Genomic DNA, 13,232 nt, shown 5'->3' with positions numbered 1-13,232 from the left:
CCCTCTAAATCACATGAGGGCCACAGACTTCCCCTCCTTATGGAACCACACAGCTTCCCCAGGACTGGGGCCCTGCCGAGGCACTATTGCTAGAGCCTCAGAGCTCTTGCCCCTGACACAGATGCAACTTTCTGGATATCCCAGGTCCTCCCCACCCCCCACCCCCCCATGAGCACCAGGGGTTTTCCCCTATGCAGGTTAGAGTTTAGGTACAGAACTGCAATAAAAAGTTGGCTTACCTTACAGAAAAGTAAAGCAAAAGAGACAGGCAGGTGAGAGAAGGAGAGAGTTGAAAGGGAAGCGGGAGGGAGAGAAGGGAAGAGAAGAGAAGAAAAATGTTTGTGTTGATTCAGGCAGAGAGCATATCTTCCAGGAACAGGACTCATAGCACCCAAAGGAGAAGCAGAGCCAAGTTTGGTTTTTTTTTTCTGCCATTTTTCCCCTTCTCCCCCCACCCCCTGCCAGCCCATGCTTACTATTGCCCCCTCCCCAGGTCAAAAAGGGTGGCCATACCAAGCAGCCATCCTAATCTGGTTGGATGCAGTGATGGTCAGAGAAGCAGCGACCTGCTTTGGGGATGCTCAAACACAAAGGCAAGGATGGTTTCTACATTGGGCCCATGCAGTGGAGGGGACAGGACGGCTGCAGAAGCTGCAATCCCTGCCTCCCACCCAAACAAAGCTTTAGCAGTCCTGCGGCCACCACCGAGGCCCGAGGGAGAAACCATCTGGGACCCGCCTCAGCTTTGCCTCTTTCCAAGGGCTCCTGGCAGGGTACCCACAGTCCTAAGGGCCTAGACCATTAAGCTGAGTCCCCACAGTCCTAGCTCTTCTATCATCTTCCCTGAGCCCACCTGAGTAAGAGGCAATGGTTCCCTGGGGCTTTCCAGATGTGACCACATTTACTCTGATAACAGAGGGCAAAAGGGAAATGAATGCTAGCTCAGACTCTATCATAGGGGTTGACAAAGTGCCTTCCTCACAACAACCCTGTGAGGTAGGTTATACAGTCATCATTAGCATTCCCATTTTACTAATGTGGCAACTCAGCCTCAGGTAAAGAGATTTGCCATGGTCACAAAATCAGTATGCCAGAGACAGGACCAGAACCCAGGCTCAAGCTTATCAACTCAACTACACAGCACTTGGCAGTTGACAGAAGCCTTATTTTCAAAACAACCCTGTGAGGTAGGTAGTACAAATGCTTAGCCCATCTTACAGATGAAGAAACTGAGGTTCAGAAAATGTGAAGTCATGGTTCCATAACTAGTAAATATCAGAGCTAGGATCTAAGCCCACCTTCTGACTCTTTAGTACTCTTTCCACCACATCATTCTGCCTTTCTCATGTCCTGTCTCTCCAACTAAATTTTTAGTCTGTTGAAGGCAGGGGCCTTCTTACATTTCTGTATACCCTTGGACCCAGCACAATGCTCTCCATAGAATCAGTGCTCAGCAAACGTTTGCTACTATCCATTCCCTAGAAATTGCTCATGCCTAGAAGTTTGTGCTCTGTAGGTAGGGTGTGCTATTTGAGAATACTTTTCATTAGCTTTCTCAATGGCATCTACACGGCCCAGTGGAGAGAATGCCAGACTTAGAGTTAGGAAGACCTGAGTTCAAATCCTGCCACATACACTTTTTGTGTGATCCTGAGGCAAGTCATCTCTCTCAGGTTCAGTTTTTTCCTGTGCAAAATGGTGATAAAAAACAGGCATCTACCTCAGAGTGTTATTGGAAGGATCAAAGGAGATTAAACAGGTAAAAGTTCTTTGCAAAACCTTCAAGAGCCATATAAATACTAGATGCTTTTATTATTAAGGCTCAGATTCCTTTATATTTTGTTGTTGGTTAGTTGTTTCCATCTTGTCCAACCCTTTATAACCCCTTTTTGAGGTTTTCTTTTCAGAGATACTGGAGTGGTTTGTTACTTCTTTCTCCAGCTCATTTTACAGATGAGGAAACTGAGGCAAACAGGGTTAAGTGACTTCCTTTATATAGCCTGGGGCTAATTAGATTCTTAGTCAGGCTGTACTCCCCACCAACTATCACTGAGGCTGGAGGAGCCTGGGCAAGTCTGAGCCCTTGAAGTAGGGCTCAAAGGAACCTTGAGTTCCATATGCTCTGAGTGTAAGAATGAGACCTCTTCTCCCCCAAGAGACTAGTAGCCTCATCCAAGCTTGAGATCAGCTCTTTCCTATCTGAAACACATTAGTGACCACAATTCACCTGGCTCCAATGAAGGTAAAATGAAGCAAATGTAATTCTTTTAAAGGCGTCAAGAGTATGTTATGATTAATGACTCTTTGGCATCTTCTGAGTGTCTTGTTAGAAATACACCTGCCTAGACAATGACTTCCAATCCCACCCCTCAGTAATGTCAAGGTATAAACATTCATTCCTTGCAATCTTAATTGCAAACTCTTTCCCTCAACTTCTAAGGATAGCCAAAAGATCTTAAACACCAGAGTAAGCACTTTCTTGGGGGAACTGATCTAGGGCAGAACACAGGAGTTCACTGCATGGGTCAAAAAGAAAAACTATGGATTGTGGGGCTAGCATTTGCAGCCCACTTCTCAACAGGCCATCATTTTGAAGGCCAAGTCTGGATTAAGCAACTTGGCCTGGCTCCCAAGCCCTGTATATCCCATCCTAGGCTACAGGGACTCACATTTCACACCAAGAGAACCCACACCTTCTCCTGGCACTCTACACATGCCAGCCTGTTGTGTGATAGGTTACAATAGGTATCGCTGTTTACAGCTATCCCAGACAGCAATTTTGAGGACTGTAATTATGGGTCATAACTTTTAAAGCCTGGGCTTCAAATTTGTTTTCAAGATCCCGAGGTTTAAGGAAGAGACAAATGCAAATGTAAACCTTGCTTATCCCCATCAGTGACTTCCTAGTGGGCTTCAATCTATATAGAGCATGCCTTTCCCATTCTTTGGCACCCACAAATGCAGAATTCCTGTATCTATTTTTCTAAGACACAGTAGCTCTTCAGCTATAGTGACATGTAACACGAACCCAGACTCCAAAGAACTTCCCTCCCCCATTCTCTTTCCAGAAATGAGGGGGTGGGGCACTACCGAAAATGACACCAATTAGTCTCCTGCATGAAGCCAGCCAAGACCTGCTCTCTGCAAATCTGCTAGGATATCTCTCAGAACCTAGGTATCTGGATGGAGAGCTCCAGCCTTGGATTCAGGAGGACCTGAGTTCAAATCCAGCCTCAGTCACTTGATACTTATTAGCTGTATGACCCTGGGCAAGTCACCAAAAAGCAAAAACAAACAAATAAAAAACACCTCAGACTTTACCTGCTTAAAAATTAATTTAGACAAAATTATCTTTACCTTGAATAATATCTTAAGTAAAGGGGGTGGTGCTCCCCACCAGCAAGAGACTAAAAAAAACAAACAAACCATGAGAGCTGTCCATTCTACACGGTGCCAAGTCCCAACCAATGAGCATCTCTAAACCTGACTGGGCTGATACATCAAGAATCTTCTACCTAGCGATCCCAAACCTCATGAAGGGATCTCTAGTAGACATGCAATGAGATTTTTTGCCTAGATTTTAAGCACAAGGGATGAAATCAGAATGTATAGCTGCTTACTAGCTATGTGACTGTGGGCAAGTCACTTAACCCCAATTGCATTTAAAAAAGAATGTATAGCTGGAAATAACTTTAGAGATCATTATTTTCAGAAAAAAAATAACAGCTCACATTTATACAGTGCTTTCAGATTTGCAAAGCACTGTGCCTATGAAGAAATCAAGAGTACTGAAGTAGGGTCATGCCAGTGTTCACACATATACAGGCAGGGCTGAGAGTTCTTTTTGATAATAATATCAGCTAACATTTATATGGCAAAAGTTTGAAATTATCTCTTTTTAATCTTCCCAATCCTATGAGGTAAGTGCAATTATCATCACCATTTTATAGATTGGGAAAGTGAGATGTTCAGTGACCTGCCCAGGGTCATAAAGTGACAGGCAGAATTCAAACTCAGGTTTTTCTGACTCCAAAATCTAGTGCTCTATTCACAATAAAATGCTGCTTCTCAGAGTTTCCTGCCTTCCAGCCTCGTGCTCTAATCATTACGTTGCTTTGGCATGAGAAGTTGGGATCCTTCTCTACTCTGCCTCAGAATCACAGTCAGAAGGGAACCCGGCAGCCAATTAATCCAACTTGTACTCAAAAGAAGTCCTCTCTACATCATTACACAAATGAGTGGTCATCTGATCCCTGCTTAAAGACCTCTCATGAGGGGCAACTTTTCCCAAGGCAGCCCATTTCACTTTAGAATTACTCTGGTTATTAGGAAGTTTTGTTTCTTTTTCTCCCTAATATCAAGCCAAAATTTGTCTCTTTGCAAATACATACTCCTTTCCTCTTCAGATGCTATGGACTTTTTTTTAATGAGGGTAATGAGGGAACAGGTTCCAGAGGAACACAGGAATGACCACACTGGCATAGGCCCATGGTCCACCCAGACCAGGACATGCCATGGGAGGGCAAAGTTATCCTTCCTAATGTTGTGCCCTAAAGTTTCAGTATATCCTAGCTTCTATTTAGTAGCTGCTTTTGGCTTTATCAATTCATGTATTTGTCCAAATCCTTCAAGATTACTGTCAGAATCATCTCTTGGGGGGTAATTCTTCACTAGGCTTCAATCTAATGTGGTGAAGTAGGAAGAGTGCTGAATCTGTGGTCAGAGCACTTGGGTTCCAGTTATGCTTTTTTCATTTACTACTTATGTGACCTTGGGCAAGTCATTGCCCCTCCAAGCCTCAGTTTCCTCATCTGTGAAATGACTATTGGACTACATGATCTTAAAGGTCCCTTTCAGCTCTAAATCTGGCAATGGATGAGACAAAATCCACTTCTTCCTATCCTCCTGTTGTCCAAGGTTGTGGTTCCTGGTGAAAGAGGGGAGAGATAGGGACAGACATGCTTAGCTTTTGTGGTAGCTGGCTTTGGAACTGGCCCTAAGTCAGGCCCACATTACCTCTTGCTAACTCTTGCAATCGGCTTCAAACTGGTCTCTCTGCCTCAAACTTCTTTTCTCCCCAAAATATCCTTCACACGATTAGCGGTAGTTGGCACAGTGCATAGGTTGCTGGACATGAACTTGGGAAGACTTAAATTCAAATCTCACCTCTGACACTGTGTGACCACAGGTAAGTCACGGAAGCTCTCTGAGGATGCTTCCTCACCTTTAAAATGAGGGGGGCACATCTTTAAGGTTACCCCAGCTCTAAAACTCCGACCCCATGCCAGCCAAAGGAATATTCCAAACGCATAAATTGGTCCTACCATTCCCTTGTTTAAATGTCTTCAGGGTCCCCCATGCCGATAGGACTCCAACCTCCCTTTTCTGTCTTATTTACACTACTCTGCTCCACGAATTCTATGTTTCATTGGACCTGGGAGTTATTCCCTAATCTCACCCTGCCTTCTCTCATGCACACAGCGTCTCCAGTGGCTAGAATGGACTCCATCCCCATCTCCACCCACTGAAATGCTTCCTATCTTTCAGGTGACATCTCTAGTGCCTCCCCCTAGCTCTTTTCCAACTTCATCTGAGAAAACCAGGAATCAACGATAGACTCTGCCCCCCAATGGATAAGCAATCTTAGATGCCACTACATCTCTCTGGGCCTCAGCTTCTTCATCTGTAAAACAGGAGACTAAAATCGGTGGCCTGAAGACACTTCCAGCCATGCATCTATGTTCCTCCACGAAGCTTGGCCCACTCTCCTCTCAAGCTGGAAGTGATCCTTGCCCCCTTGAATCACTCCAGCTACTGTCCTAGCATAGTATAGCTTGTACTGTGGTTATTTGTGTGCATGTCTTATCACCCTGCTTGACTAGGAACGATAAGGATAGGGACCTCTTTTCATGTCTCCACAACGCCTAGAACAGTGCCCAGTATACAGTAAGTGTTGAAGTGCTGGATTTAGAGAAGGCTCGGCCATTATGAAGTTCCTGGCTGTGTAACCCTGGGCTTCAAGACTCTCTGGGCCACTACTATAACATGGGGATGCTAGTGCCTGCCTCCCAGAGCATTGGGATCAAATGAGATAACACGTGCAAAGCACACTGCTGACCTTAAAGTGGCGCATGAATGTTAGCCGTGATTATTATCGAATCTCTTATCTCATTTGACCTTCGTGACCCAATCAAGAGATGACGTTTTTATTGTTGTTCAGTTGTTTTGGTGGAGTACAACTCTTTGGGACCCCCTTTGGGATTTTCTTGGCAAAGATACTGGAGTGGTTTGCCTTTTCCTTCTCCAGGTCATTTTACAGATGAGGAAACTGAGGCAAACAGGGTTAAGTGACTCGCCCAGGGTCACACAGCCAGTAAGTGTCTGAGGCCAAATTTGAACTCAGGTCTTATTGACTCCAGGCCCAGCATTCTATGCACTGTGCCAGAGATACTTTAGGTAGTTAAAAACTCTGGCTTAGAGGGGTGGAATGATTTGTTCAAGGCCATAAAAATGTCAGTTGGTGGCTGTGGAATTCAAACAGGTTGTGCTCTTTCTCCAGCTCAAAGGAAGAGAAGCTGAATATGGTCAAAGCACATTTTCATCCCACATAGAATCCATCTGACCTGGACAACTAGAGCTGTTTTGTGGCGGGGAGGGAATGGTCATCTAAAGGTTAGGGAGGGGCCTTAAACATCCTTAGTTTTCCTTTTAGATTGCCTGCAGTGGCTCTCAGATCCATGGATTTAATTGAGACCCTTTTCCAACTCATCTATTTAATTCCACCTGAATACTTGCTGCCCAGGGGGTACATGGACTGAGAAGTCAACTTTCTTCCTCTAAGCTTTAAGAGTCCAGCAGCAGATGTTTGTCCACCGATAAAGATTCCATTATGATTTTTACAAGTTTTGATGACAGTCCTTTACCTTTCCAGAATGAAGAGACTAATACAGGAGGTTTTTAGTTACTTCTCACAGAAAAGCAATCTCCTCTTATTTCTATTTTAGCTATCTTACTTTCAAACTTTTCTAGTTGTTCCACATTAAGATACAGCACCTAAGGGTAAAGTAGAAGCAGCACTGAGCTTGGGGTTTGGAAAGTCCTGCTATTTACTAGCTGGGGCAGCTAGGTGGCACCATGGTGCACAGAGTGCCTGGCCTGGAGTCAAGAAGACTTGAGTTCAAATTTGACCTTAGGCACTTCCTAGCTGTGTGACCCTGGGCAAGTCCCTTAACCCTGTTTGCCTGGATGATGAACTGGATAAAGAAATGGCAAACCACTGCAGTATCTTTGCCAAGAAAACCCCATTTGGGGTCATGAAGAGTCAGATGTGACTGAAAATGACTAACAACATTATTTACTAGCAGGGTAACCCTGATGAGTACATTCCTTGATCAGTAAAATGGGGCAATACCTGCACTGTCTACCTCATAAGACAATGTTGTGAGGTTCAAATGAAGTCATCAGATCACAGATCTAAACTAGGGAGGGATCTCAGAGGACACTTAGTCCCATTCTCTCATTTTACAGATAAGGAAACTGAGGCCTTAGGGGGGTTAAGTGACTTGCCCAAGATCACACAGGCAGTAAAATGTGAGTGAAAACTGATTTGCAAACTGTAATGTACAAGTCACAGTTATAGACGTCAATCTGAAAAGGACCTGAAGGGCCATCTAATCCAACCATTGCATCATACAGATAAGGAAACTGAGTCTTAGAGAGGTGACGTGACTGTCATGGCCAAAGCCACACAAGCCATAAGTAGCGGGGTGGGATTTGAACCCAGTTCTTCTAACTCCAAATCTTGTACCCTTTCTATTCCACAATGGGGCTCGTATGGTAGGAATTATAATAGAGTAAATGCCATTTCTCATATCACTAAGAGTGGTTTTCTTTTGTTCTAGTACCTTCCTGATGATCCCCTACCATTCTGTTGGTTTTGGGAGTTCGTGCCTTCAAGGAGTAGTCCATAACACCTCCAAGGTTCTCGTCCTGGGAGGTCACTATGAAAGAGCTCAGAGGACACCCTCCAAAGCATCGTTTGGTATGCCTTCGGTGCAGCCTGGCCTCATTCCTGTCTCTATTGATGCTCACTTGCTACTTCTCTGCCTATTACCTATACTCATAAATGGTTCCCTTATTTGTCCCTATTAGCTTATCAGGAAGTGGAAGAGAGGACGGCCACCTGAACACTTAGAGCCTTGTTGTGCACAACTGCATCCTCCCAGGTCATCTGTGAGAGTTTAAGATGAAACTAATCTCAACACCTATGTGGAAGGGAAACTCCACTGAAATAATTCCTACTTTAAACTATTTTTAGTTCTCCTTAACAACACAATATCTCTATCACTACCTCCATTACACAGTGGATTTTTTTAAAAAACTGCCTTTGGCCCTGCAGAATTCTAAATGTGTTATTCTGAGTTACCCCAGAAATCAACTGGGTCTCACTGGAAAGTGGGACAAAGACATTTTTTCTTAACTCCTTGGCTCTTCATGGCTCTCCCCTGAGTGGAGAATTGGACAGAGGAGGATTATAGATTTCAGGCTGGTAAAACCTTTGAGGACATCACTGAACTCCCTCATTTTCCAGATGAAAAAACTAAGGCCCCCCAAAGTGAAGTCACCTGCCTGAGGTCACACAAGGTCAAAAGCGGCAAAGCCAGGATTTGAACCCAGGTTCTCTGGTTCCAAATCCAGTGCTCTTTCAATGGCACCACACTATGTGTGAGCAACTTCATATCTTGTGTGTTTACCATCTTTTGCTTTATTTGAACTAAGCTTCCCTGAAAACAGCCACAGCTATTCAACCACAGAAGGTGGCAGCTAATAGAGCCCGCTGAAGGTAAGAGGCAAAAGAAATCCAATTTTCCTTCCCACCACACAGAGGACCCTCAATGAGACAGCATCTCAGATCCTGAAGGAAGAATGGAAAAGGAGATCTTTTTATAGCCTCCTTTTGCCCAAGGGTATGATCCCTAGAGTATAGAGTTAATAGCATCTTCTGAACTCATAACTTCTTCTTCAAGTCCCTTATAACATTATGTTGCCACAACTAGACTTTGCTACATATCTATAAGTATGCCTCACCACATTATGATGCTTGGTTTCTCAGATGGCTCATGAGGATTATGAGATTAGGACTTCTTTGATCTTAGCAACAGTGAAACTCTGATGCTTACTTCATGAAGAAACAATTGGCTAAATTCTCACTAACCAGGCTGTACTTCTAGCCTAATTGGAGTTAGGAGATAGCTTGAAGTGGGAAGAAGTTCCCTGGCTCCAAGCAAGGAGAAATGATTAGTTGTTCACATTTCAAGTACCTGCCAACATCTTAGATCATAAGCTCTCTCAGGGCAGGGACTGTTTCATTTTGTCTTTATAACCCCAGTGCTTAGCTCGTAATGGGTGTTAACTGATCTTAGGATCACAGATCTAGATCGCAGATCACAGATTTAGAATTGGAAGGGACCTCGAAAGTTCTCTCCCAACACTCTCATTCTACAGAGAAGGTGAAGAGGCTTGCTGGGAGCAGGAGAGAGAGCTAGGGTTAGATCCTAGGTCCTCTAATTTCACTTCCAGTCTTCTTTCTCCTGCACCTCACTGACTTCCGCTTCCAAGGGGAAGTCATCGAATGTCTTATTTCCCCCAAAGTTTTTAAGAATTCATGGAAAAAGAAAGGGGGTTGCTTCTGAAGTCATTGCTCAGAACTGTGCCTCATGGCCAACCTTCACCTTATGATACAGAAATCCTTGAAACTCAGGCCACCCTCCATCCAACAGGCATTATCATACCAGGACTAGGTAGGGAACCCAGCCACTGACCATACCACTTTTCATTTGCTAAACCAAAGGCACATTTCAACAGATGTTAGGGCCTGTCTTGAGCCTGCCTAGCGCTGTGGTTCCCAAAAGCCCCACTTTCATTCCTTGCTAAACTCTGACCTTAGGCCACTCTGGGACTGCCATGCTGAGTTCCTTCCCACATGCAGCGCCATTACTCACACAAACAAAGCAGAAACCCTGCCAGGGTCTGGTGGGCCCTGGGACATGCACACAAACTCATGCATCGTTCACCACATTCAACCTGCAAGCAATATCAGCATTCATCACCAGCTGGAGCTCCAGGCATGGAGTGAGGCTCAGAGGCAGCCTTTTCAAGGGGGCACCGACTCCTTAACATCACACCTTTTATATCACACCCACCCCAGGGAGCTATCAGCTCCATCTCACTCCAGTTCTGTCCCTCTCCACCCTCCCTCAGCACCAGATTCCCTCATTCCACCTCAGAGAGCCTGGTAAACCTTAAAAAGGGGGGCAGCATTTAGCTTAATCCTTTCTGTAGATAGCTTTCTCATTGGAAAGACAACTAATGCCAAGACCAGTTTCAACCACTGCTCTCCAGCCTGTGATTCACTCAAAGGAGCCTCCTTTTAGGGGATATTACTGACTTTGCTCTTCACCAGGATGTAACTTTGGTAGTTACATCCTCCCGTGTAGGAAGGGAAAAGCATCTCTGGGCAAAGATCTCCTTCGGAGTTTAGGGTCATGGAGATTTTAGTATTCTTTGCTGGGGGAAAAGAGGACTTTTTGTTTGTTTGTTTGTTCCTACTACAGCCTACTGATCATAGGATCATAAATGTACAGCCAGAAGGGACCTCAGAGGCCATTCAGCACGACCACCTCATTTTACAAAGGTGGAAACTGATGTCCTGGGAAGTGAAATTACTTACCCAAGGTTACAGAGTAAGTATCAGAGGCACTATTTGACTCCAGAGCAATGGCTCTTTCCACCATACCACACTACTTCCACTGAGGTGGGCTTTCACAAGCTCCATATGAGATCTCAGAATCTGATCCCATCTGGCAGGGAGGAAGGCTGTGCATATTGTAAGGGAAGAGGCATGGGGACGTCCCATAGAAATGCTTTTCTCTAAAAGAGTCTAAAAATTTCCTCCTCCTAGGAAATTCTACTCCTATAATCTATAGAGGAGAATTCCAGCTGGATTGTTCTCCCTCCACCCCACCCTGCCATCTTGCCTTCTCCTGCGCCTGAGCAAGAGGCCTTTACTCAAGGAGAGCTCTTCTGCTACCTGGTCACAGAAGAAAGTCTGTACTAGGCTGGGACCTGTCATCCAGATCTTGTTCCTGGACTTCCCAGGTATGAGCCAGTGAGTCAGGGAAGCATAGAATGGTGAGGTGGGAAATGGACCCTGGACATCATCCACTCCAACTCCTCATTTTATGAGGTGGAACCTGAGACCCAGAGAGATGAGAAGACTGGACTATGGTCACACAGCAAGTCAGTGACAGAGTGAGCTGGAACTAGAAACTAAGGCTTGGGGTTCCCAGTCCAGTGCTGGAATTTCCAATACTCATATGGTTCCAGGAAAACAATTTCTCTGGCCTCAAGGAGCACACCACACAAAAAATTGGCAGGTTCTTCACCAACCCGGACATGTTGTAGGCTGAGAGGGGTGAGGCAGGGAGGAGGGTAGTATTCAGAGGAAGAGATCTAAAAGGACACCTGCCAAGACCATTCTCACAGAGGATCAATTCATAGCTGAGACACAGAATAAAGAATAGAACTCTCCCTGCAAGTGGCAGACGAAGCAGGGGCCACACATGCATCATGGAAAACAAGGCAAAACTAGATTACAGGCTCCTGTACTTACCGGTCCCTACCCAATGCAGCCATGGCTTTCCCTGGACAGAGCCCACGAGGGGCTAAGCAGAGAGTTCCATGGGCAGTGACTGGGATGCCACTTTCTTTAACCTCAGAAATGGAACTCAGGGCCACAGGTCCCCATGGGAGAAAGAAGGTACATTCAAAGGCTGCCTATTCAGGTTCTGAGACCTGGATCCTATCCCTCTTACCCCCAGCCCTCCTTCTCTGCCAGGCCCCTCCTGTATGTGCTTCTCACCACCACTTGCCCTAGATTCAGTAGCAGGGGCAGGTTGGGACAGGAGGTGAGGATGCTGGGACAGGAAGCTGAAAGCCTTAGGATGAGAAGTGGCAATGAGTCCTCCCTGTTCCCCCCAGGGGCCATAGAGTCCAAGCAGGAAGCTAAACAGTGACTGAGAGAGGCCCAAAGCCTAAAACTGGCTGTCTCCTTTCCAACCTGCCTCTGCTCCTGTTCCCCATTCAGGATTCCAGATTTGCCCAGCAGCAGCTCTGCCTCTGTAACTGCTGCGTCATCAACACAATCCTGAACAGGGGTCATTTCAAGCAAGTTCCAGAAAGTGGTAGAGTCCCTGGGAAGGTGGACACTTTGGAGTAGATACCCTAGGCCCTAATCCCAGGGACCAGGGGCCTCTCAGATCTTATTACATCAAAGTTCTTTTCTGAGAGTAGAGACCCTTGGTCTTCCTTTATGACAGCTTTTTTCTGGTTCCTATTTCTGTGGGTGGGCAAGGGGGTGACACAGCTGGGCCTCCTGGCTCCGTGCCTGTCTGGCTGCAGTCAGGGGGACAGTCCCCAAAGCCTTAGCAGGGAGCTGGGCACTGGCTGGATGAGTTGTATATGATGGATGGAGTTGCATGCTGGTTGAGTTTCTAAGCAGGTGGTAGGCGAGGAAGGGGTGGGAAGGGAGGGTGGGACTCTTCAAGACACGTCTACCTTGTTCCACCAACCCCATGGTGGCACCGGAGGCCGCAGCTGACATTGTGGCCGGAGCGGTGGTCTGTCTGCCCACTGTTAGCACCAGGTTAGAAAACAAGGGAGAAGGAAAGCAGTGAGGGGGAAGGGAGAAAGGAAGAAGGAAGAAGGAAGGAAGGAAGGAAGGAAGGAAGGAAGGAAGGAAGGAAGGAAGGAAGGAAGGAAGGAAGGAAGGAAGGAAGGAAGGAAGGAAGGAAGGAAGGAAGGAAGGAAGGAAGGAAGGAAGGAAGGAAGGAAGGAAGGAAGGAAGGAAGGAAGGAAGGAAGGAAGGAAGGAAGGGAGGGAATGAGGAAAGAAGTGAGGGAGGAAGAAAGGAGAAAGGAAAGGGAAAGAGGAAAGAAGGAAGGAGGGAGGGAGGGAGGGAAGGAAAGGAGGAAAAGAGGGAGGGAGGAACAAAAGATGGAAGGGAGGAAGGAAAGAGGGAGGGAAGAAGGAAAGGATGAGAGAGAGAGGCAGGGAGGAAGGAAGGAAGGAGAAGAAAGGGGAAGGAGAGTGAGAAAGAGAAGGAAAGGGATGGGAAGTTGGGGAAGAAAGAGGGACGGACAAGATAAGACAGAGGGATGGGCAAGATAAGGAAA

At 45.9% G+C, this 13,232-nt stretch overlaps 1 protein-coding gene across 17 annotated transcripts in view; it reads right to left on the bottom strand.

Annotated features, from left to right (window-relative positions):
• The window catches only part of CAMK2B (calcium/calmodulin dependent protein kinase II beta), a 309,659-nt gene that overhangs the window by 50,601 nt on the left and 245,826 nt on the right, over positions 1-13,232 (bottom strand). For 6 of the 17 annotated variants that reach the window (XM_020984059.2, XM_020984065.2, XM_020984060.2 and 3 more), the window contains exon 13: positions 12,616-12,690. The exons of the other annotated variants lie outside the window; for them this stretch is intronic. In XM_020984059.2, the coding sequence (XP_020839718.1) occupies positions 12,616-12,690 (75 nt within the window). The remainder of the gene's footprint in view (positions 1-12,615; positions 12,691-13,232) is intronic. 17 annotated transcript variants of the gene reach the window in all.

Source organism: Phascolarctos cinereus, unplaced genomic scaffold (assembly GCF_003287225.1).
Source record: "Phascolarctos cinereus isolate Bilbo 61053 unplaced genomic scaffold, phaCin_HiC Scaffold_2;HRSCAF=192, whole genome shotgun sequence".
Lineage (NCBI taxonomy): Eukaryota > Metazoa > Chordata > Mammalia > Diprotodontia > Phascolarctidae > Phascolarctos > Phascolarctos cinereus.
This window is presented reverse-complemented; position numbering and strand designations above follow the sequence as displayed.